The sequence below is a fragment of the Nesoenas mayeri genome, assembly GCF_963082525.1.
Source record: "Nesoenas mayeri genome assembly, chromosome: 2".
Classification (NCBI taxonomy): domain Eukaryota; kingdom Metazoa; phylum Chordata; class Aves; order Columbiformes; family Columbidae; genus Nesoenas; species Nesoenas mayeri.
The window spans coordinates 54,604,353-54,629,715 of NC_137543.1; the positions used below are offsets into that span (position 1 = coordinate 54,604,353).

Sequence of the window (25,363 nt, forward strand, 5' to 3'; positions counted from 1 at the left end):
ACAGCGTGAATTGCCTTATTCTGCGTCAAGGGTCAAAACATCATCTTAGCCATAGGAAGGAAAACACCGTTTCAGAGAGTTCCCAGCAGTGACCATAATGGGTCAGTTTGCTGGCCTGAGGGATTTGAACAATGAGAATTCTCTGGGTTACTTTAACACCACAGACAAAACAATAAGCATTCAATGTTTTTCACTTAGCTTCTATCAGAGGGATTTTGGAAATACATCCAAACCAGATAAGATTGGAATAAGTATAAAGTAGATGCAACAACAGATAGCAGCAACTACTAAACTGCTTGCAGCAACATTTAATGCTTTTGTAATGGTTGTTCATTGCTCACAGCTGATAGATATGCTGTCGAGATGAATACACGTTTGCTGGAGATCCTGCCATTTAGGCACCCTGGGATTGGCCCTCAGCTTGGCCCTTTGCTGGTGGAAACCTTCTCATCCACCTGCTTGCAGGGCAGGGGAGCACCCTTGCTGCCCTTGTCCCTGCACAGGAGTGCTGGGCACTGCCAGGACTGTCTCGTCCCAACCTCTCGCTGTGGAAGGGATCTGTATAACCTGATGTTTGCCAGTTCTCCTGAAACCATGCTTAATACCACATGAAATGTGACCAATATAAAGAATTTTTCTCAGCCAATACTAACGTGGTTACTAGGTGTGAGGACAAGTATAGAGAGATAAATGAAAACCTGTGTATGGCTACCTGAACTTCAGCTCTGCTCCAGGAGCTTTCCATCACCTGTGTGAGCAGTAATGAGCTGTTAGGATGCTTGTATTGTTTTGTGGCTGGGAGCCAAGGCTTACAACCAGGCTACCCTTTTTCTCTGAAGAAGTTCCTGATGTGGGGATGTGTTTTTCCAGCCCTTCAACTCAGTTCTATTCAGATTTAAAGAGTCAGAAAAAGGGTCAGAACTACTGACCTTGCCTGGACAAACTTTTTCATTGTATTAGCCGATATTACTACTTTAGTGTGGTAAGACCTCTCTTCTGCCCAGACAGTAAAGAGGGGCTGTACATGATTATTGGCTATGTCACTTGAAACAAATTCTGAGAAAAGTCTTTTCTTCTGCCTGACAGGACAAGATTTGACTCTCCGTGTAATTCTTTATTTACTGAACCTGGAGTTTGTATAGATTATTTGAATCATGCATTGCAGTTTTCGCTATATGCTTATACAAACATACATCAGTTTTACGTTTTGCTCAAGACTAGAAATCATAGTAATCCAAATATTTGGGCATGACAGTGGGCTTGAGAAATACTCTTAACAATTATGACGTTTAATTCTTTTTTTAATTTTTGTATCAGTTTTCCATTTAAAATTTGAAGTGTTTGAGGTTTTTACCCGATGCATCTAAGTGTTTATTTAAATAAATAGGTAGAATTATTAGAAGATCCATTTTAAATTTTCGCTTTGGTGAGAAAAAGAGAAATCATTCCATGGAGCAGATGCTACTTCTAGCACGTACTGCCCCACTGGACGATGGACAGATGCAGTGGTGATAGCATAGCTATTACTGTGATAGAGCAGAATAAAATCGAGATATGTAAGTAATATGTATTAGCTTCCCCGCTCACCTCCTTGTCCACACAAATGGGAAGGAGGAGAAAACTCTTAAGTCTGTCAGCTATCTGCGTCATTGTATACAGTACCCACAATCACACACTTTTAAAAATAGCAGAATAATAGTTCGTATTTGAATACATTACATACTGTGAGGTCCATCTCATCTAGACCAATCCAGGGCTCAGAAAATCTGAAATACCGTTCACAGAACACACCTTCTTTCCATCTCCATATCCCAGGATAAATTCACCCAGAACATACAGCTCCAGAAGCCGCTGTGGAGGGAAAGGGTAGTCCTTCTTACCTAACGTTAGCGATCAAGAAGCCAAAAACCTAGGCAAAGGCAGTTGTCTAGACTCTTTTCATAGTTAACAACAATAACAAAGCTCCTCTAGAAGGCATTTGTCCTGCTCATCTTAGTTTGAGCTGAGGTGAATCCCACCCACAGCGTTTGGGGTCATCTAGTGAATCAGTGTTAAAGCCCAGACCAAAAACTCATCTCTTGACATCAAGTATTGAGTTTTGCTATTTGACCTTTCGTCAGTTTCTTTAGAAAGTTAATCTGTGAAAACAGATACTTTTCTAACAGTAGAGAAAATGCTCCCTGTCTGAAAAACACGTTTTCACTTTAGAAGATATTTAGAAGGTAGGAAAAAAGCTTCTGGTGGTAGTTGTCCCTCTGGGCACACCCACTGTTGGAAAGCAGAGGAAATGAACAGTTACTATAACTGAGTTATGCAGGCTGTAAATATCCTTGTGCTTTGTACAAATTTGCCTTACTTTGCTATCCGCAACACAAATCTCCCCTGCAGCTCTGAAAAATGTCTTAAAAAAGGAAGAGGCAATGTCTCTTAATCATTCATTTCTATGGGTATGAAATGTGACTGTTTTGCGCGTGATTGCATTTTAAAACAGAAATCATTGCACAGAATACAGAATAGATTCAGTATGAACCTTCTAAAATAAATGAACCTTAATTTCTTTTGTATTTTTTAAAGGTCAAATGCTGCAAATACTGGCCAGATGACACAGAAATATATAAAGACATTAAAGTTACCCTAATAGAAACAGAGCTCCTGGCTGAATATGTGATTCGAACATTTGCAGTAGAAAAGGTAAGTTTCCATATTTGGTTTTCTTAAATACAGTGGTATCTGCCTAGGTAACTTATATGCAGATTCAACATGGAAAAGTTAAATCTTTTGACTGACATCCCGGTTTTGTAGTTATTCTTTGGGTAAAAGACTACCGCCCTCTTATGGTAAACTTTGTTTTTCTTTAAATGCAGCAACTTTTCTGCACTTTACATCACTGCTGGCCCCTGCCTGAGCTAGAAAAAGTGATGTTCCTTGCCTAGGAGAAATCGAAGCCTCCCTCTCAGCAATCAATTGAAAACCACATTCATGCTGTTTTCCCATCTTATGTTCCTCACAATCATTTTGTGTCTGTGCCAGAGGCTGCATGCACCATTATTCAGAAGTCTGTGGTGGAGAATACTGCTGTCTCTTGGGTCAGTGTGTTCCTGGTCTGCAGAGACATAGCTGAAACAAACTGGTTTTGTTTCTCAAGGCAATTTCACTTTTAGTGTGGAATCCATCTTTATATGGAGAGCTCCAATCAGTGTGTTGTATTACTGCTTATTAGAACAATGCCATGAATTTATTTCATGCTTACTAGTTCTTGTAGCTCTCTCAAACAGTTTACAATATATGGACAACATACAATTAACAAATAAGGTACTTACTGAAAGTGAGAACAAGCAGGGTCAGTCAATGCTGAAGTGTGTCATGCATTTTGTGTCAATTCAGGGGTTTTACTCAGACTTCATTAAAGGACAGAAGTGTTTTAATTGCATGCATCAAGACTCATTTGAGTTGCGGAACGACGAAAGGGCCTCTTTGGAAGACTTGATATTCCTAATGACGCACTGAAGTCATGTCCTCTCAGTATCTCCATGAGCAGATTTTCAACTAATTAGCTTAGAAAACTCCTTTTGATTTAATTGCAGTACCTGTGATATACTAGTTCTCTCTAATGATGAAATAGTATTCAATTATGGTTTTGAAGAACATAATCTTTAGTATCAAAGAATCCTGCACCCAGGTAAATGAAACTGCCAAAACGATGGCTCAACCGGGTCTCTGTACATACATCCACAGTAAAAAAGGAATTAGGTTTTTTTCCTGGTTTATTCTTTAATCTTCTACTTAAATATGCATCAATACAGCAACCTGAGGGTAATGATAATAGAATTATACGATTTGAATGAACTATTGTATCATGTTTACCACTATACATATTGTACATCAAATTCATTCAAGCCTGTTGTTTCCTTGCATTTAGATTTTTTAATAAACAGATGAGAAACGGTGGCTACACTTTGAAGTAGATGAAGCACTGGCTGATTTCTATTCTGCAAATTTTAAGCCCGTGCTTTGATGTTAGCTTTTCACTTCTTAACTGAGACTGGAAAAAGAGACCTAGAGGATTTTACAGTTGATCATAACCAAACTGTCTTGAATAAGTGCATTAGAACAGATAGAGATAAAAGGCACTAAACATTTTATTTCTTAAAAGAAAAATCTCCATCTGAAAAGATTTCATTTAGACACTGCTTTTTAATAGTTGGTAGTTTTTCAGTAAGTCTCTAAAAGCAGTGTCAGTGTAGTTTGAGTAAAGTACATTTGTTTTTACCATATTTTCCATATTTTTTAACTCTTCCAGTAGTACTAGAAGGTGAAGTCTGTACATCTCTTACACCATGATTCTTTTGAGTTTATACTTCTGATCTACTGGGACTGATACTTTTCAACATCTTCAAGACAAACTGCATGATGAGGCAGAGTGCACCCTGACCAAATCTGCAGATAGTACTAAGTGAAGGGTGGTGGTGAAACCCTGAACATTGGAGTCTCATTTTCAAAGGACTTGAAGATCTGGCCAACAGAAACTGTCACAATTCAACAAGGAAAAATGCAGTGTTCTGTGCCTTTGATGGACTACCTCATGTATCTGCACAGGCTGTGACATCCTGGGGCAACAAAGAATCATAGAATAGTTCAGGTTGGAAGGGACCTTTGAAGGCCACCTAGTCCAGCCCCCATTCAATGAGCAACTAGATCAGGTTGCTCAGAGCCCTGTCCAGCCTGGCCTTGAATGTCTCCAGGGATGGGGCATCTACCACCTCTCTGGGCAACCTGGGCCAGCTTTTCACCATCCTCATTGTAAAAAATTTCTTCCTCATGTCTAGCCTGAATCTCCCCTCTTTTATTTAAAAACTGTTACCCCTTGTCCTATCACAATAGGCCCTTCTAGAAAGTCTGTCCCAATCTTTCTTATAGGCCCCTTGTAAGTACTGAAAGGCTGCAATAAGGTCTCCCCGGAGCCTTCTCTTCTCCAGACTGAACAACCACAATTCTCTCAGCCTGTCCTCACAGCAGAGCTGTTCCAGCCCTCCGATCATCTTCGTGGCCTCCTCTGGACCTTCTCCAACAGGTCCCTGTCTTTCCTGCACTGAGGGCTTCAGAGCTGGATGCAGGACTCCAGGTGTCTGACATCCAGGATGATTATGGATATATGAACTGCAAGGGGAGGTTGAGAGAGACAGCATTGTTCAGTGTGTTAGAGATGAAGAGGAGGGGTAAGGAGGATATAATTGCAGCCCGCAACTACCTCAAAGATGTTTAGAAAATCAAGGCCACCAAATTCTTATTATTCTTACTGGTGGTAGATGGTAACACAAGCAGGAATGGCCAAGAAGTTGCAGCATAGAAGGCTTGCACTGGAAAAACTACTTCAAGAGGAGGGAAGTGCAGTGCTATAGCAGGTTACCCAGAAAAGTTGTGGAACTCCTTTCTTGGAGGTCATCAGGAGTCAGTTGGACAGAGCCACTGGTGACCCGATATAGTGTTGGCCATAGACCCACTCTGACTGGGAGGTTGGGCAGGAGACCTCGAGAGGTCCCTTCTGACCATCTTTTCTATTTGCGGATCAATACCTCATGACTGCTTCTAAAATACAGTTTAGAAATTTATTTGTTTGGATATAAATTGATCACTTTTTTTTTTTTTCAATGGCTATTTGGTAATTACTGAGAAGTAGGGGGACAACACTAAGAAAATTGAACCCTGATACACTCTGATTCTGAAGATCATTCCCTAGATACCGTATAGATTTTGTGCATAAGCATTCCTTTGGAGCAGTTCCTTTTCAGCACAACAGTTAACTCAGATGAATTACTCAGATAGTAACACACAACAGCACCGTAAGTATTTGTAGATTTAGGATCTACAGTTTTTAACATCCTAGGTTTTATTAACAATGTACACCATTTTCTGTTTATTTCAGCTGAAAGAAAAAGTAAAATATACAGTCTTTCCAACTTGAGCGTATGCTTTTATGATTCATGCAGTTGTGTTGCTATTTTGGGTTTAGAAACCAGCAGGGAAGCTACAGACATGAAAGTCATTCTTTTATAGGTATAATAAGCAAACTCAATATAAAAGTACCCTATGTGCAAACCCTTTTTTAAGTAGCTCAGTGTTACCAGTGATAGACAAAAATGCAGTCAGCAGGACAGACAACATTTTCAAAACTTACGTACAAGATGCGTAGGACATATCCTGACCTGTGCAACAGCTGGGCACATTATTTTGGAGGGACAGTTTACTTTATGTGAATTACTTGAAAATCAAGGCTGCATACAGCATGAAGAACTTGTGTGAGGTACTTGTTTCAGTCCTCAGTTTTTATAGTCATGGTATTGCTTTTCTGTATGGGATATTTGTTTCTTAGGGGATTGTGGGCAGCTGTTGTCAGCAATATAAAAGTGTTTGGGACATGGATATCCCACCTACGCACAGCTATTTACAGACTTTAAGGCCTTGCTTCACAGTAGCACAAACCTGTGTTAACTAACACACTCTACAGTCCCCAGAGTACAGAGACTAAATTGTATCTTAATGTGTTTGCTAGACTGTCTTAAAATGCAAATTACTTTTCCTATTCTTGGGTTTCAGTATGTTTAAAAATTGGGTCATTTCTGTTGCAAGGGTTTGATCTCCTCAGTCTACAGAAGTGCTGCATATGCTCTTCACTTCCCTTGCCTGCCTTTTGTGTTACAGTTTCTGAGGGGGATGAGGGTGGACATTCCCCTGAACAGATACCCAGTCTCCACAGACCTCCAGCCTCAGCTGTCTGAGCATCAGGACTCCAAGATACACTGAGCCAAAATATTTCAGGCAAAATTTCTCAACCATGGAAAATCCCACACTCTTTTAACTTGCATACTAGCAATAAATTAGGAAGTTTATATAATTTCATAACGCAAAGAGAATTAGACCTTTTATATGCAAACCAGCTCAAGACAGAAAATACATCTTTAAGAAGAAAAACTGTAAACCAGCAGTTATTAATATCACTGACATTTAGTCCAGCCTAGACATGATATGTCATCATTTTGCTGTTTGTTTATGAAATATGTATGATGGCCTCTGGTCTGTGGATTTCTAATGAGAATAAAATACTGGCAGCTACATTTTTAGAGGGGGAAGGGGAAATACAAACACTAAGAAAATCACTTCTGCTGTGTGTATCTGTGTATCCAGACTGCTCCAGAAAGTCACATGGGAAATTACTTACATGATCAGCTTCTCATTCATACCTGTCTTACCATATCCACGTCCTTGTACACTGTGGCAAATCACTTCAAGGGTGAGCGTGCAGAGGACTATGAACGCAGCCCCTATGATTGGAGGTGCAAAAAGGTTTCTTACTATTCAGCTGTTTCTTTCAGACCCATGAAGAAGACAAATGATAAGGAAAATTATGCTGAAATTGTGTTTTTCTAAAGTCAGCAGCAAAACTCCTGCAGAGAACAGTGGTGGAAGAAAAAGTCTTCTATGCTATATGTTCATGGCCTTGCTGCTGACCTGCTCTGTGATTACAGCATGCAACTTAAGGCCACAGTTTTCAAGCAACCTAGTGCTTAAATGTAGAGATGAGCATCTATCTTGTTGATAAAAGTTTCTAACCAACCTAGCACTAAACTGCTTATTTCTATTGTAAGGCTTTGAAATAAGTTGATACGTAACCTTAGAACTTGCTCTGCACTTATGAGAAAGTTCTCCAACAATCTGTATGGATATGGCTGTTGCTAGGGGGTGAATGTTTTTCAGCAAGGCTCAGGCTTTTGAAGTTGCATTCTTATGATGCCTGTCATCCCATTTCTTTCACACTCCAGCTTGTTTTTCAACCCTTGTCTTTTCAACAGAGAGGTGCTCATGAGATTCGAGAAATTCGGCAGTTCCACTTCACTGGCTGGCCAGACCATGGTGTACCGTACCATGCGACAGGCCTGCTGGGCTTTGTAAGGCAGGTCAAGTCCAAGAGCCCACCAAATGCTGGCCCTCTGGTTGTTCACTGCAGGTGGGTAGAACAGAAATCCCTCCCTTGTGTTGTTCACTAAACCAGAACCTACTTTTGCTTCTCCTGTACTGCATCATCCACACACAGGTTGCTGAAGCCACTGGAGCTATGCCCACAAGAACTTAATATCTAAATTATAAACAAGAATGGCGAAAGTGAGTCTGAAATCTTGGAAATGCCTGAATACAAGGCATAATTTCAGTAATCATCCCACCAAGCAAGAACCTGCAAGATAAACCCTTGCACTTGTTTAAGGAATAACTTCCTTAACATACTTCACATTTTTCAACTATACCACTGAAAGTTAACTGTGCTCTTCTTTTACTTTAGTGCTGGTGCTGGCAGAACTGGTTGCTTCATCGTTATTGACATCATGCTAGATATGGCAGAAAGAGAAGGTGTTGTAGACATATACAACTGCGTGAGAGAGCTACGATCTCGGAGAGTTAACATGGTGCAGACTGAGGTATTGTTGATCTACTGGAATACTGCCTTACACTTCACAAGACAAAGTATTCTTTTAGTTCATAAAACTAGAGCCACTTTGTGGCTCCAGAAGGTAGTTTATTCACTTGTATGCAGAAAATAATGCACATACAAACTTGAAGAACCACTGCCCAAAGAAGTGCCCACTTATGCTGCACTTAAAGTTTGCAATGGTTTTCTAGGGAAAAAAAAAAAAAGGAAAAATCATGAGTGTTTTGTCTCTAGGGGGGCTTCATTCTGGAGTACATCTTGTCAAGGCTGCTATATGATAGCGCGTACAGAATTGTGCAGAGGAATGAAGAAACCAGAAACATTCCAAATTTTCTTACAGAGTGTTAGTGCACTTCTGTTTGTATTTGTAAATAGTTTGAGTCAATCCCTCTATATTCGTTTCTAAATTAGTGGGATAAAGTTTTGTGATCTGCTCTTGTTCCTTCTGGTCTTGCTTCAGTGCTGGTGAAATCAGAGAGAATTAGTGGCAACCATATTGGTTGTTATTTTTTATTTACCAAAACACTAGTAGCATATGCTCTCTAAGTCAGTAATTATTTTAATTGTTTTACCAGGAGCAGTATGTATTCATCCATGATGCTATCCTGGAAGCCTGTCTTTGTGGGGACACATCTATTCCAGCTTCTCAAGTTAGGTCTGTTTACTATGAAATGAATAAATTGGATCCTCAGACTAACTCCAGCCAGATCAAAGAGGAATTTAGGGTAAGTTGTGGCTAGCAGTAGCCAGAAGCTCTGCAGTTCAGCTGTGCTAAAGACTTCTTCTTAAGTGTTTGCTTATTGCCATAAGAATTTTGGACCAGGCCTGGGAGGGAAAGACTGCAAAAAAGGGGGAAATAATGTATCACTAATTGCTGTTGCATTATGCTGAATCCTAAAATAATGCAATACAGTAGTAGTAAAATCTTCTTTTTACTCAAGGGAAGTGTATCGATTCCTTCCACTGTCGTTTCTCCAGAAGGCAGGTTACCCTGCAGCTATCTTTGAGGTTATTTTTCAGATCTGTACGCTCCCAGGATTTTTTGCTTCCAAACCCTGCTGACTGTGATGTGTTTTCATTTCTCTGCATATTGATTCCCACTGAAACTGAATGCTGAGCTAATCTATTCTTAAATATTTTGGGATGCTTTCACTGCTGTGTTAATTTTTCTGTTGTACTGTTCACTCTTTTTGGAAGACTTTAAATATGGTGACTCCGACACTGCGCGTAGAAGACTGCAGCATAGCGCTTTTACCACGAAATCATGAAAAGAATCGCTGTATGGATGTTCTACCTCCAGACAGATGCCTGCCTTTCCTCATAACGATAGATGGAGAGAGCAGTAACTACATTAATGCTGCACTGATGGATGTAAGTCTCCACTACAACATTAATAATAAAAAGGGAATCAGCAGCCCTCCAAACTGAGCAATGCCAGAAAGTGGAGTCAGCATAAGAAGACTGAAATTCTTCTCACTTGTTTTCCAAAAACATGGCACATAATCTTTAAACTCCCACGTACATTTAGGATCCCACATATGTTATGTCACAGCCAAGGTTCCAAAACCGTGCTCAGAGAGCAAGTCAGGGAGTTTCGATAAATTAAATGTGTCTGGTTTTCTCGCTAGTGCTTGAATTTTTAACCATCTGGCCTAGGAAAAAAAGAATTACCTATTAAGACACTCAAGCAGTTAAATACGATAATAAGGTTTGCAGCAATATTTCAGTTCCCTTTGTTTCTAATTTAAACAGTAATTAACAAAAAAAATAATTGTCTGCCAGCACAAGATAGTACACAAGCTATTATTTCAGTCTTTCAGTTTATTTCTGTTTGAATGAATGGTTCCTCTTCATGCGTGTTGATTTTTTTTCTTCTAATGCATCTATGGTAATTCTAATCCTGCTAATAGAATATCAGTAAAAAGACACTTAAACTGCCTTTACAGTTGGTAGATATTTATAACCTATCTTTGACAATTTAGAGCTACAGTAATTACGGTTCTCAAACACATAAACAACAAGAAAACAGAGGTTAGCAACGAATGAACACGTTGTAAATGGCCTTTTTGAAAAGTGAAGCTAGAGTAATAACAGTTTATAGCAGGTTTTGCATTTCTTTCCTTCCAAGTTCTCAAAGCATTTTCCCAAAATAAGCCTAAGTTCAAAACACTCCTGTGAAAAGGTAAGTGTATTATCTTTATGTTTATCTATGTAGAGAAACTGAGAACAAAAGTTTAAGTGCCTTCTCTGAGTTCACACAGTAGGTTAACGACATTTCGTATTAGAACAGAACTTCCTTGATCTGCAATTTACATTCTTGCCATTACCTTGTCTTGTCTCCCAGAGAGTTCAGTACTGTTTTGTTCTGTAAATTAAGTACTACTCAGGAAGAGCAGTGCCTCAATATTTACTTTGAAAATGCTACCTTGCTTCACTGTTGAAATGATGAGCTGGATCCAAAAACGTGTCTGGGCAAAAGGATCCAAGGGAGGAGGTGATTTGGGTCACTTGCTATATCCCTGCACTGATGGACAAGACCAAACATCTGTACTTCTCTTTAAACACACAGTCTCCAGCAAGCAAGATGACGTCCTTCACCCTCTCCACTTGCATCCACTGAGATACAGCTGGATCACTTCATGTAAACCTTTAAAGCTCACTTCAAGCAAAAGGGCTAGCAAGCATAATTTTTGTTATTCAGTACCAAATGAGTTTGAGAATGATTCTCCCAGAAAAACTGCCAGGGCTTCTAAGTGAGGGAGTAATGGAGAGCCCTTCAGATATCTCTCATCTGCACGCAGCTTGCAGCAAGACAGGACCAGTGGGATAGAAGGCGGCTGACTAATGTACCAGCAGCATCAATACCTGCTGGACACAGTTTCCTGAAACCGAAACAAAGAACTGGAGTCTTGCCTGTCTTCATCTGTACCCCAGAACGCACTGGATTCATTTTCTGTGGTGTCTTCAGTGACTGCCTCTGAAATAAATATCAAATAGCTGATCAGGTTGTATCTCTGTCACTCTACAAGCAAGTACTTCAGTTCAAGGCACATAGAGGCTTCCCTGCCCTCCTTGACAAAGCCAATGGCAGCTCCTCCCACAAATTGCCCCAGTATGGCCACACTGGCCTTCAGCTCTCAGGAGGACATAATTGAAAATTACACAATTGAACTGTTCTACCAAACAGCTCAGTCAATTACATACTCTGGTACTAAAAAAAATCACAAAGAGCACTGAAATTTATCCCCTGAGTATCCTCTCTGCTGTCAGACCAGAATTTCAACAGTATTTCTGAAAAATAGCTAGATATTGGCTTTCATGGGCATCATTCAAATTAACAGCTAAATGGAGACAGCCAATATTAATCTGTCCATTAACAGCTCAAAACAAAACTGTGGATCAAAATTTTGTAGGAGCTGCATTGAAAGTAAAAACCTCTGATGATTTTACTCTATGCCTGTGGCATAAAATACGTTTCAGAAATATAACATCTGCAGAAGTCATATTCTGTCCAAATAGAGTTTATTAAGTTTGAAAGATGTAAGATCTTCACAGTATCACATAGTATCAGAGTATGTTTGGGAAAGAGCTGAAAACAATGTATTGATTATGTAGAAAATAGAAATAATGCTTTCAGTCCTAAAGTTTTTGGGCTATGACTGGCATTGTGCTGAATGGATTTTTATCTTTTACCATTCTTCTCACCATCTCTTGTTATTTCTTTGCAGAGCTACAAGCAGCCATCAGCTTTTATAGTTACACAGCATCCATTACCAAATACTGTCAAAGATTTCTGGAGACTGGTCCTGGATTATCACTGCACTTCAATAGTTATGCTGAACGATGTTGATCCAGCACAAGTAAGTCCAGAAAACTGCCCCATTCAACAGAGGAGCACTGATGCCTCAGCATTTGAGCACATTTGCTTCAGAACAGCTTTAGGACATAGTTTTATATAACAACATTAAATACTAACACACTAAAAAATTGATTTGTAGCTTGCAGATACACATAGAGAAAAAGGAATAAATCAGACCATCAGCAGCTTCTCCACCAAAATGCTAATGCGCACACACACAAGTGCAAACACCCATAATTTATTCTGATAGGAAAACGTGCTTTGGGAATAGCTACTGAAACCCAAAAATGATGGTTGTAGAATTCTGACTCAAGTCTGAAACACACTAAAAATAGCCGAAAGTCATAAACAGAAGCCAACAGCTATCCATTAGCTTGCCTGAAACAGGTCAATGACCCTGGTCTGCTTACCAGGGGATAGGTGTTCCCAGTGTGAAAATCTGTGTTATGTTTGGCACAAAATGACATTGTTAGCAAGGAGATAGGTACTAAACAAGATTGGAGAGTAAACATTCTTCAGAAGACAAAGCAGAACAACGGAACATATGGGGGAATGTAATTACCTAACAAAAGAGTTGTGCATGCTGTACATGTTCTTTAGAAAACTGAAAAAACGTACCTACTGGTTCGGCAATTTAAGCACTAACATTAATCACTAAGTGTCCCAGAGCCTGGCTCGCAACTGCGCAGTTCCGAGTTCCTACACGGATATAATTTCCTTGGTTCCAACAAACCACACCAGACATCTGCTGGAATAACGTGGTGGTAATCTGGATTCTTAATATGTAAATATTCACTAATTATGGGTTAAGAGCAATTGTTATTTTTTATAGCAGACTGCACGCCATTTTCATTCTTGATATGATCAAGAATCTTCTTAGCTTTCTTGAGTATTGCACATACTTATTTTTAACACAAAGAATTTGTTCTTAAAATATACTAATCTTCCGTTTTGTCTTTCAAAGGGATGTGTAGAAATTCCACACACTATTTTAAAGACTGAATTTCTGATTCCAGCCCTTGACTGTCTACAGGGAGAACAATCGAAATGAAAGAAAAAAGTTTTATTCATGAGTCTAAGATTATTTTCTGAGTGAATAAGGAAAGACTCAAGGGAGTCAGGCTGTTAGGGACTGCTGAACAGAGGTTTTTTAATTTGTGGGCTGTGTTTTGAATTTACAATAGTGCATGGCTATTTCAAGCATTTATTAGCCTCCCAGGCTTTTAAAAGCTATTGGGATATGCAGTTAATGCACCTGCCTCTGCAGTATGTTAAACCTTTTCCCTCTAATGTGAGCAACAATCTTTTCATTAGGAATAAATCTCAAAACCCTCAGAGCAAACAGAAGGGGAGAGAGGGTAGAGCTTATTAAAACCACGCATTACATTCAGCTTTACTAATAATTACTGTTATCATTATTATTTATGTATATATGGGGTGTTTACAGTTCTGTTTAGATATTACAATTTATGTGGATTGTTGTGCTCTATTGGGAAGTGAAACTCAACCCCTCACAGTGACTCTGACTCAAAGAGAGTCACTAGCATCACATGCATGCAGAATACACAGACCTAAATGCTTTTGGGTTCTTTAGAAATTGAAAATCTTGGCTTCTCAAAATAACTCCAGCAAAGAGCTCTGCTTATTATCATTTAAGCGTTTTTCAAAGATCTGTTAGAACAGGGTTCCTAGGTATTTGAAAGATGTGTATTAAATTGTGCATTTGTGCACATGTTAAATGATATGAGCACTGGCAATTGCATTAATTGTATACATGTCAGTATTGTATTTTGCTATCCTGTACACTAGCATATTTCATAATAAAAAATTGTGTAAGATTTAGACAATATTTGGAAAGTAATTTGCTCATCAGACTGAATCATGAGATGGGGTTAAAATAAATGAAAATATATTTTCCTACTCAGAATTTCTGGTTTTAACTTGTTAAAGTGAACTTCTGCAAATCAGACTCTGTTCTCTTGATAATTGATGTAGTAAATGATTATGTTTTCCTAAAATGTAGTCATCTTTAAATGGCTTTGTTGAGGAATAAGTGTTATAAGAAATGCAAAACAACATCTGGAGTAAATGTGATTTGTCAGCTCAGCTCTGGATCACCAACAGCAATGCAGCAGAATGAAGGCCACAGCTGTTCTACTGAATGAAATAAAGTTCCAAATATGACATCAATGCTTCTGCAAGTAAACAAAATTTCATGAGTTCATACTTAATTTTAGTGAATGCTTGCAAAAGCTACATGCTCTAAATATCTCTGGAAAAAAAAAAAATCATTAGGGACTTAATGGAAAAAAAATGGACAGAGTCTCGCTTCAAAAACAGCCTTGCAAAGTGTTGGTTTAATCTTTAAAGTATTAACACAGATGATAATTGGTTCCTGGATTAAGCCATCATGATATTATTAGACACTAGGACTGTGCAAGATAATGGTAGTATTACTTTGTGATCTTTAGATACCTAGAAGTTATGTTTTCTGAGCACTAAAGAAAGCATAATAACTATTTTCGGGTGGCATTCATACGTTGAAATTTAGCAGTTGTTGAAAATGTAAATCAGTGCTGATATCATCAGTCATGGGTGAAACAGATGTGAAAGTTATGTCCTAAGTTGTGAGAACTGATGCACCCATCATAATATAAAGCACACATTCTGATGCAGCTTGAATTATTAGCAGCTTTTCAGGGCACTTGGAGATACCAGGCCTCTGGTCTTTAGGCTTTACACCATCTCCGAGATATGGTAATGCTTGGCAACATCCTCCTGTCTTGTCATAAGTTATTGCAGAATTGACATTGAGTGTCAAAAGTGTTACTCCAAATACCAGAGAATGGCGAGTACAGCAGCAAGCAATAGCATGTTCAGTTAATTAAAAAGGCATTTGTTTAAACTTGTTCCACACAAGTAAAAGCAGAGTGCTCGAAACTGGGGGAGGGTGGTGCACTGTGTGTTTTATAAAGATAGTGTGTGAGAATTTCAGTAATAAATGCAGCACAAAGAAAAATCTAGGAAACATATTGAGTCAGCATGAAATTCAAAGTGATTAACTGTGTTTGTTTGTGTTTGTGATCTTCTATAGCTGTGTCCTCAGTACTGGCCAGAAAATGGAGTACACCGACATGGTCCTATTCAGGTGGAGTTTGTGTCAGCTGATTTAGAAGAAGACATAATCAGCCGGATATTCCGAATTTATAATGCATCCAGAGTAAGGACGTTACTTGCAAAACGGTTCTGTCTCAGTAGATGAGTTGATTCTACTCAAATCACACACCCAAAAAAAAGATAAATTAGCATAAAACTATTCTTATTTTTCACTCTGTTATTTGAAAGCAATGGTGCAAGTCTGAGTCACACAATAATCAATGAGAAACAAGCTTTCTATGTGTAATTAAAGTAAAAAATATTTTAATGCATATCTCAAGTGTGTTAAATGCAAATGAAATAAATGCGGTATTCAGATTACATGGTAGCCAAGAAATGCTGAAATCATCAGTGCTGTTTCCAACAGTTTGAAATTAACCATCTTGCATATTTCTATCCTGTGCCATGTGAAGAAAGCTGTGCACCAATAACAGACATGTTTTTCAATACCAATCCCAGGCTTTAGTGAAGATCCTGTCCTACTAATCATACTTCATAATATATGTAAGCACTTCAGAGGGCCAAGCATGTTCTCATATCCAGCTTTTACATTCCCATAAAGTTAACAGAAGACTAAACAAGGCATGTCTTTTAAGCTGAGTGGAAAAAAGATGCCACCACAGACCAGGCATGTCTTCCCATCCACACAAAGGGAGCCTTTGCAGCCCACTGGTATCAGTCACCAAAGAACCGTAGCTAGGAATAAACAGCGCTCCCTGCTGCAAAAAATTCAGGAACTGCCCTGAGATCAAATAGCTCTCAGGGCAGTGAAAGGCCCCAAAAACACACCCCAAAACATGCTAGTATCCAAACAGGGAAGCAGATTTTAACATTCAGTGTAACTCTTTAATACTGTGAAGACCTTGAATTTGCAGTAAATGTGGCAACATAAACCCATGATCTCCAGCAGTGTTAATGTGAGCTTTAGCAGGCACTGGGTCTGGCTGAGGTGCTTTGGGAAGAGGGGCCGTCAGCTGAAAGAAACTGGCCAGGAAATCAGTAAATGCCAAATTGTGACATAAAGCAGACAAAATCCATTTAAGAATGTATCTAATGCTGCATCCACTTTGGTTTATTCCCTTATCTTGTTAATCTTGCATCCTCTTTATTACCTCTTACTCTAGAGGAAAAATTGTAATGTCAGCATTTCTGTGTGTTGCTCATTTTAAAAGTGGCACTAAAATGCCCTCACTTTGCACAGAAGTGAAAGTGGCAAATCCTAGACTACAAAACCAGTTTTGATATGTGTGTTTATTATGCCCTTTTCAAAGAAGTGTAATTTTCTGCCACTAACACTTGTTCTATGCTCCTTTTTTATTTTAAATCACCATAAAGCAACTGTTCAGTAATGTTTCACCAGAGGGGTTCTAACTGCTGTAGCACGCAATAAAATAAAATGTAGTTAGATTTTTTTATAAGCTAGAAAAATCTGAGGGTTTTGTTTGGTTTTTCAAATGTTTCCTGCTTAAAAATATCTTGAGAGGTTTTGACCTTTCTTGTAAAAGAAGACAGAAGCGTGCAAACATTCTTCAAAAGGCTGAAGCATATGAAAAAAAAAGGTACATAATTGTAGTTGTGTTGTAGCTCCCTCTTTGCTGCCACATTCCTGCTATGATATTAATTATTTGCTTGATCCTGCAGCTGTACCATTGCTCTATTCTAGTGTATTTGTATAGCACTCTCTTTAAAACCTCTTGTTCTAATAACTCTGTTGGAAATTAAAAGTCATAACTCCTCAAGGGCAGTTGGAATTGCATTAGTAGTTTGTCAGCGGTGATCTGCTTGAACAACTTTCCTTGCTGATGCAAATATCTAAATTATATACCAAAAAAATGCTGTTATTTTTCCTGCTCGTTGCAGCCCCAAGACGGCTATCGGATGGTGCAGCAGTTCCAGTTCCTGGGGTGGCCCATGTACAGAGACACTCCCGTTTCTAAACGCTCCTTCTTGAAGCTCATCCGACAGGTCGAGAAGTGGCAGGAGGAATATAACGGGGGAGAGGGACGCACAGTCGTACATTGTTTGTAAGTACTGGAAACGGGAGAGAGAAAGTAAGGGAATACTTGTACAGAATTTGTGCTGGGTTTTAAAAGATTTGTGAGAGCCGAAGAGGTTTCTGTCTAATGCGAAACTGGATAAATAGTATGGCTGCTTATTTTAAAGCTTTGAATACAAGAGGAATTGTATAATTTTTTTTGTAGATTCGTGAGTTTCCCTCTGTGCCCCTTGGCAGACCCCTGTGAAAAGATGATGGGTACAAGTTAACTCTGTTTTATATAAATATGTGCAGTGACTCTTGCAGATGGAAAAAGTGCATATTTATTCATAGCAAATCAAAACTGTACCCTCAGAACAATGTACCTTTCATTTATACAGATAAGGCGTATAGGAATAAGTAGCACTGAAGGAGTGATTCCTCTTCCAGACACAAAGCACAGAAGTAAAAGTGGCATGACAGACCTGTTACAATGATTCCTTAATTGGCTTACCTTATATACGTTACATATATATATATCTCTTCTTATATATGTATACCTTATCATGGTATATATTTTTGTCCTCCTGTCACCTTTGCACTCCACTGGTGCAGACTGTCATCCACTCTGCCACCATCCTCCTTTTGATATGGCTTAATACTTGTACATGCTGTTTGCCCTCAGCAGTAGCTGATCTTTTGAGATGGAGTCTTCAGTACTTGAAGTTGTGTCCAGTTTCCTCTAAACATCTGCTTAAATATGCTGCCATGATGGGAAAGGGACATGTAATGGGAAAAGCACATGCTAACTCACTTTCAGAAGTTTGGACCCAATGTTAGAACGATGGAGGATAATCTAAGAGTGTATTAATAATTCCCACTATCACTGACCTTGAACAAGTCATTGTTCTTCGGTTTCCTCATCTGTAAAATGGGGATAATAATACTTTCATCAAAGGAGCATTGTGCGGTGTGATTAATTAATGTTTTGAGATCTTTAGCTGAAAAGACCCTTTTGAAGTGCAAATTACTGTTATCTCTGAGGTGGCTGATGATATTAAATAGTTGTACAACATCACACATGCGTCACTTCCAGGCAGTAAAGAAAGAAAAAGCTCTAATATAATCCTTTTAAATGACTTTATTTTAATTAAAATTCTCAAAGAGTCCCACAATATCAGGCAATGTTTTGGCAGCAGAGAGCATTCTTTTCATACTGCCTGGATGTGACAGATGTGCGACGTTGTATCTTCCTTTGAAAATCAACCATTTGCGAAGCTGGTTTGAAAGACCTGCTACCTAACTTGGCTGCACTCTAGTAATTATTAAGGTTTATTATTTTCAGTGAAGCACAGCATAAAGATTCTGATTAGAATAGCTGTAGAAATAATAGGGTTTCCAGAAAGAAAGAGATTCTCTTAAAGATTAAAAATAACCAGGGATAGAGTATTATTACATACTGTGTTTGATCATGCATATGAACCTTTGTGCCTAGCTGCTTTGTTCGCAAGTCACTTTGGGTTCTCATCCTCTGATCTGGTGGGTGGAGGGGGAATACACACACTTTTAAGAGCTGTCATTGCCAGGCAGCCCGCCCTTCTGCCATCGCAGCACCACCCAGTGCCCTGCCAAATGTGCAGCCACCAGAAGGGCCCTCACAAATGATACTTTGGGCCTTTTTGCTGTTCCTCCAAAATGCCTTTGGGTCCAGGAAGAAAGCACCAGGATCTGGAATAAAAGAACTCGAAGATGTGCTTTATAACGTTTCCAAGCCTGATGCTCGTTGCAACCTTGTGTGTTCGCAGTGCGAAGGGCTGTTGTACTGAATCTAAAAGTACCTTGTCCTCATTTTAGCCTCCTCTTTGTGCTGTCTCAAGTGTTCACTGAAGGGTGGTGCAAAACTCAGCTGTTCAATTCCCTCCAGGCTTTCAGCCTGCTGAAATTTGAATTATAGCTTTGAGATCATCCAGCCCATTAATTCCAATTAAAAATTGTATTCTGCCTCGAGTTCAGCGGCCTTTGGGGGCACGAATGTTTTGTAGTTTCTTCCTACTGGAACTCATGCCTTCTGTACCCATCCCTGTTGTTTTACAGACTTGTAACATAGAGTCAATTGTAACTGAGCCATTTTGTCACTTTTATTGTAGGAATGGAGGTGGCCGCAGTGGGACATTTTGTGCAATCAGTATTGTTTGTGAAATGCTTCGACATCAGAGGGCTGTTGATGTATTCCATGCTGTGAAGACACTGAGGAATAATAAGCCTAACATGGTGGACCTTCTGGTACGAGCTTTTTAACTGCACCACTAAATAGAAAGTGTTCCTTTTACTCAGAAGACTCAGTAAGATTTCCAAGATTTGCTGTGGGAGTTGTTCACAAAGCAAGCAAGTCATTTCAAAGGGGATAATGAAGTCACTTCTCTTGTAAGAGTATTTTTACATTGCTTTTTTCCCAAGGAGACTTTGTCTCTGTTCGTTTGAATTTTTTAAGAGTTTTAAACTTTCAGCCGAACATCCTTATTAATTTTCTTTCCTGGCTGGCTGAGCCAAGTGGAGAGCAGCCCTTGCATGGTAGAAATAATAGTTATGTAAAATGAAATGCCAGATTTTCAAATTATGTATTTTATAAATAGCTTAATCGCCTAATATTTATCAAAGCCATGAATTTCAGTTTGACATCCAGAATATTGCATTTAATTATGGTTGCTCTGTCTCAGAGAAAGATTAAAGAAGTTCAGAAACAAGGAGCCATGTGCAATTATTTTCCTAGAGAGTGTTTTATGAGCTTTTTTTTTTTTAAATGGAGAATTACTGAAGTGCCAGCTGCTATGCCACAAGAGCTGCAGAACAGCTTAAACCAGCAGGTTCTTACACTCCAGTGTGTAGTTCTGTACTTGGAGATGGGTGTAGCGTGATCCCCTATTCTGAAGCCTGGGCTGTAAAAGACACTTTTACAGCATCCCACTGTAGAGGTGGCTGCTTGAGAGGCAGCTGTATTCAATTCAGTGTCATAGGCAGGAGGAAACAGCATCTGCGCAGCTTCAGGGATGCTGAACCAGTCTGAGCTAATTTTGCAAGCTCTGGTTAAACAAGTTCGAATCATATTTCAGCATCTTTTCTACAGACTGCCCAGGGTGAGACAGGAGGCATCTGATAGGGCTGTTCCAGCCTCCTGTAATTTTAGGAGAGATCTCCCTCTCTCAGATTTGCTGTTGAAAGGCAGGCATTGGACAGTCTCCCACAGCATCCTCACAGCTAAACTGAGGGAGTGCGGTCTGGATGATCGGGTAGTGAGGTGGACTGCGAACTGGCTGAAGAGAAGAAGCCAGAGAGTTGTGGTCAGTGGGGCAGAGTCTAGTTGGAGGCCTGTAGTGCCTCAAGGGTCAGTACTGGGGCCTATATTATTCAATATATTCATTAACGATTTGGACGAGGGAATAGAGTGTACTATCAGCAAGTTTGCTGATGACACTAAGCTGGGAGGAGTGGCTGACACGCCAGAAGGCTGTGCTGCCATCCAGCGAGACCTGGACAGGCTGGAGAGTTGGGCGGGGAAATATTTAATGAAATAAAACAAGGGCAAGTGTAGAGTCTTGCACCTGGGCAGGAACAAGCCCAGGTTCCAGTATAAGTTGGGGAATGGCCTATTAGAGAGCAGTGTAGGGGAAAGGGACCTGGAGATCCTGGTGGGACTGGAAGGGACCTCGAAAGATCATCTAGTCCAATCCCCCTGCCAGAGCAGGAACACCTAGATGAGGTTACACAGGAAGGTGTCCAGGCAGGTTATGAATGTCTCCAGAGAAGGAGACTCCACAACCCCCCTGTGCAGCCTGTTCCAGTGCTCTGGCACCCTCACTGTGAAGAAGTTTCTTCTCATATTTAAGTGGAACCTCCTGTGTTCCAGTTTGCACCTATTGCCCCTTGTCATATCATTGGTTGTCACCAAGAAGAGCCTGGTTCCATTGTCGTGACACTCACCCTCTACATATTTATAAACATTAATGAGGTCACCCCTCAGTCTCCTCCAAGCTAAAGAGACCCAGCTCCCTCAGCCTTTCCTTGTAAGAGAGATGCTCCACTCCCTTAATCATCTTTGTGGCTCCTCCCCTTTGTGGATCCTCCCCTAGGCCCTGCTCTGGCCATGCTCATGGAAAACAGCCAGATGTTGCCAGCTGTGCAAAGCAAGGAGGGCGAGTACAAGCTGCACCACAGGGCTGTGCGCCATCAGTGTGGAACTGTGACTCTTGTATCAGTGAAAAACCATCAAGCTTTTGCAGTGGTGGGACAGAGCAGCTTATCTGGCTTATCATCCTCTAGTTTATATTCTCAGAGGGAGAATCATCATGCTGAGAATCATACATTTTTGTTTCCTAGATATTAAGAAAAATGTCCTACTTCTTCATTCAGATAGTATAGTTTGGATAGAGACTTGGCAGGCCTGCTGTTCTCTGTTCTCCCAGAGCTTAAGTCCACAGAACACACTGATCTCTTATTCATTTATTTTATAGAAATAAAAAGATAATTACCAGTGTGAAGATGTACAGTTGAAGAAAATGCTCTCTATAAATTCCCATTTGTGGCAGTTCTACAGGTGTCGGTTTGTCAGTCAGCTGTCTCCATTTTTTAGCAGGGAATCTTTTTAATCAAAAGCTAAATGTATAAGTATAGAATATAAAAATAACTTTTAGTAAATTGGGGATGGTATTGAGAATGTCTGGACAGCACTGAGGTCTTGTAAGGCCTTTTATTAGGAGATTTCAAAGCAATTGTGAAGGAGATCAGTATTGTTTTCTTTATTTTACAGATAGAGGCATGAAGCCAGGGGATGATCAGGATTTTTCCCATTATCACGTAATTTGCTGACAAAGCAGTTAGAACTACAGCCCTTCAGTCGTTATCTGCTACTTTGTAGGAACAAATATTTCAATTAGCAAGATTTCAATTTCTGTGTCGATTGTTTAATGATAAAAGGGAATCAGGACACTTGACTTCTTTTCCTGATCCTGTTACTGACTTTATGACCTTTCTTACAGTAATGTGTCTTTGCCTCAGTCTCCACATCTGAAAAATGAGAATAATATTCATCTACCCTTATAAAATACTGTGATAAGAGATGAAATGCACAGAATTATAACAGTATTTCACAAAAATAGTTTCAAGACTGCTTTATCGAAACCTGTTATGCACTTTCTGACTAGATGAAGGGCAATCTTTACATTCCACACTTAGAGATTCATTGCTTAATGTCATTGAAAACTTTAGTTTTCCTTCAAGTGTAAAAATCTCAATGCCACATCCATACAATATGGAAATCTATGCAATTATTCAGCCATCATGCAAAAGTAACATGTGGCATTAAAAATGTCTATTACATAATGCCCAAAGCATTTTGTGATAAATTTTATTGGACGTGCAAGTAGGTGCCCTAGAAAAAACTTATAAATATACTTCTCTGAAGCTAGCTAATGTAAAGACACTTTTCAAATCCACCATTGAGTGAATAATAAAAATGTACAAAGGACATACAGGAGTGAGCACAGTGGGAAATGATATATGTCTGCTATTTAAGACAGGTATTGGATTTACTTAAAATGACAGTTATTCTGCTGGATCAGTAAATCAGCATAAAATGAGCATGGAAAAATGGAAATGGATGAGTAGCTGATCTCCTGTTTTGATCATTGTTATGTAGTTATAGAATAATTGTCATTTATTTAGAAACATATATGCAATAAAAACAGAAAATGAATAATTTACATAATACTCCTTTCTTTCCTTTCTTTGTTTTATTCTTTTCTCATTCCAAAGAAGACACTAGCAGTTCATGGAACCCTGCAGGATCTTAAAAACCTGACATACAACTTATTCATAAGTTAGGTGATCTGTGCACCTAAGATTTGTTTTCTTTTGACATGACAGCTCTCCACAAAATAACTTGGAAATTATCCATGCTTGTTATTGCTTTTTTTTTTTTTTACTGTTATCTTATTATTTGGTCTCTTAAATGTTAAGGTGAGCTCTCATCTAAAATGTGACCCAAAATCACAAGTACGGGCCAACAGACTTAATCCTTTAAAACATTTGCTTCAATAAAAAGGAGAATATATCTGAAGTGTAATTGTAGTCTCCCTACTTGTCAGGTTGGGAAGGTGAAGGCTGAGTGCTGTCAGCTGGTTAACTCTGTTGTTACTATATAGCAGTACATGCAGAGTTATCTTTCATTAATTGATTAAAATGCATGAAAGAAAAAGGCATTTCAGTGGCCGAAATGGTTGCTAAACTGGCTGGTATTTCCAAGCTGAATTTTTGGAAACCAGGGAACTTGGAATCAGGGAACCTGCACTTAACCATTTCTTTCAGCTGATTTTGTTTCATTTAAGTGTTTGTAATATTGCTAAATATTGTGAGTAGCAGGAAAAGAAGAGGGGTGTGTGTGCAGACCCAAAACTGTGAAGTCAACAGCGACTGCACCATTTAAAGTTGCAGAGTGAGCGAGGCTCAGTGGAAAGCAGTGGCCTCTCTGTGCTGCTGAAAGTGTGAAGGGGACGAACTCACAACCCTCCCTCCATCTCTGCAGGGTGCAGAAGGGGTTTGGGAGCCACAGGGAAGTGATTTCCCTGGGATCAGCCCCGTTTACAAGCAGTCACAAATAACACCAGCAGGTCTATGTTTGAAGCACAGGGTTGGCACCTGAAAACTTAGCCTGGGTAACAGAAGAGCTGGTAAGAGCCTAACTTATGCATCACCATTAATTGCTAAACATTAATTGGAGTGAATCCAATTAATTCAGCTCAAGGCTGATCTCCCAGTGCTTGTTGCACTGAGAGAGGACAGTATTTCAGCATCCTTTGGGCTGCATGTAGCAGAGGAACTGTAAGCAGTTCTTGCCCTGAAACATAGCAAATGTATAAACAACATCAAAATAAAAGGTACAATCTGGGAAGTGCTAGACACTGGGTCTGTTTTAAAATAAACATCTCCAGGGAGGAATTTTATTAACTCCAATTCTCATGACATCCTACATGAGCATTTTGACAGATAACAGAAGGGTTGCAAGTCAATTTGCTTACGTGTAGTCAGTTTTTCTCATACAAGTGTATTAGAACAGCTAAATACACATCTCATATGAGCAGTACCGTAAGTTACTGTGTGTGGTGTCTGTTTTCTGGTTAATATAAAGATTTTCTTATCTGAATATAAATTGGATTTGCAAACTGGTCCCCATTGACAACAGCTGATAGTAAATAATTTTAGCAGAAGAGAAACATTGATCCCCTTAATTAAGTTCCTTCAATAACTGACTTTGTGGTTTTCTTTTGATTTTTCAGGATCAATACAAATTCTGCTATGAAGTGGCTTTGGAATATTTGAATTCTGGCTGATTGAATAAACAACACAGGCAAAGTTCCTCCTTTCACCACCACAAACAAAGCAAGTCACTTCATGATATCTGTGTAAATGAGATGAAGACTTCACAGTGTTATGCTTATACTGCTTTGTATAATTGGCTCTTTTTAAGAGCCCGAAAAGATGTTTATAAAACTGCTTGCACTGCCCATTTCCCACTATAATGCCGCTGCTTGACACCCATATGAACGTACACCAAACCACGTGGCAGTTGTGGAACACTGTATTCATACATAGCCAGTGATGTGGTGAAGCAGCATAGTCCTCTGGTAAATAAGAGAGCACAATTATATTCTTATGAAGGAATTTGTACTTTTCTGTCATACTTCGTTGCCTGTGATTCTCAGTTATTGTCACAGCCTAGTGTACATTTCTGTTCTGTGGAGAATGCTGTGCAGCATTTTGATAATATATGATTTTAGTTATATTTGTATTCTAACACGTGCATAACAAATGAATCATATGTAGCGTATCTGAACTAATGGAA

The 25,363-nt window shown here is 39.3% G+C and overlaps 1 protein-coding gene across 1 annotated transcript in view; it reads left to right on the plus strand.

Annotated features, from left to right (window-relative positions):
- PTPRM (protein tyrosine phosphatase receptor type M) overlaps positions 1-24,851 on the plus strand; it is a gene marked incomplete at both ends in the record, with an annotated part of 469,357 nt that extends 444,506 nt beyond the window's left edge. The window contains 10 exons of the mRNA XM_080338550.1: positions 2,575-2,691; positions 7,848-8,002; positions 8,333-8,468; positions 9,055-9,204; positions 9,677-9,850; positions 12,208-12,339; positions 15,433-15,558; positions 17,355-17,518; positions 19,617-19,752; positions 24,798-24,851. Of these exons, the coding sequence (XP_080194676.1) occupies positions 2,575-2,691; positions 7,848-8,002; positions 8,333-8,468; positions 9,055-9,204; positions 9,677-9,850; positions 12,208-12,339; positions 15,433-15,558; positions 17,355-17,518; positions 19,617-19,752; positions 24,798-24,851 (1,344 nt within the window). The remainder of the gene's footprint in view (positions 1-2,574; positions 2,692-7,847; positions 8,003-8,332; positions 8,469-9,054; positions 9,205-9,676; positions 9,851-12,207; positions 12,340-15,432; positions 15,559-17,354; positions 17,519-19,616; positions 19,753-24,797) is intronic.
- Positions 24,852-25,363: the final 512 nt, after the last annotated feature.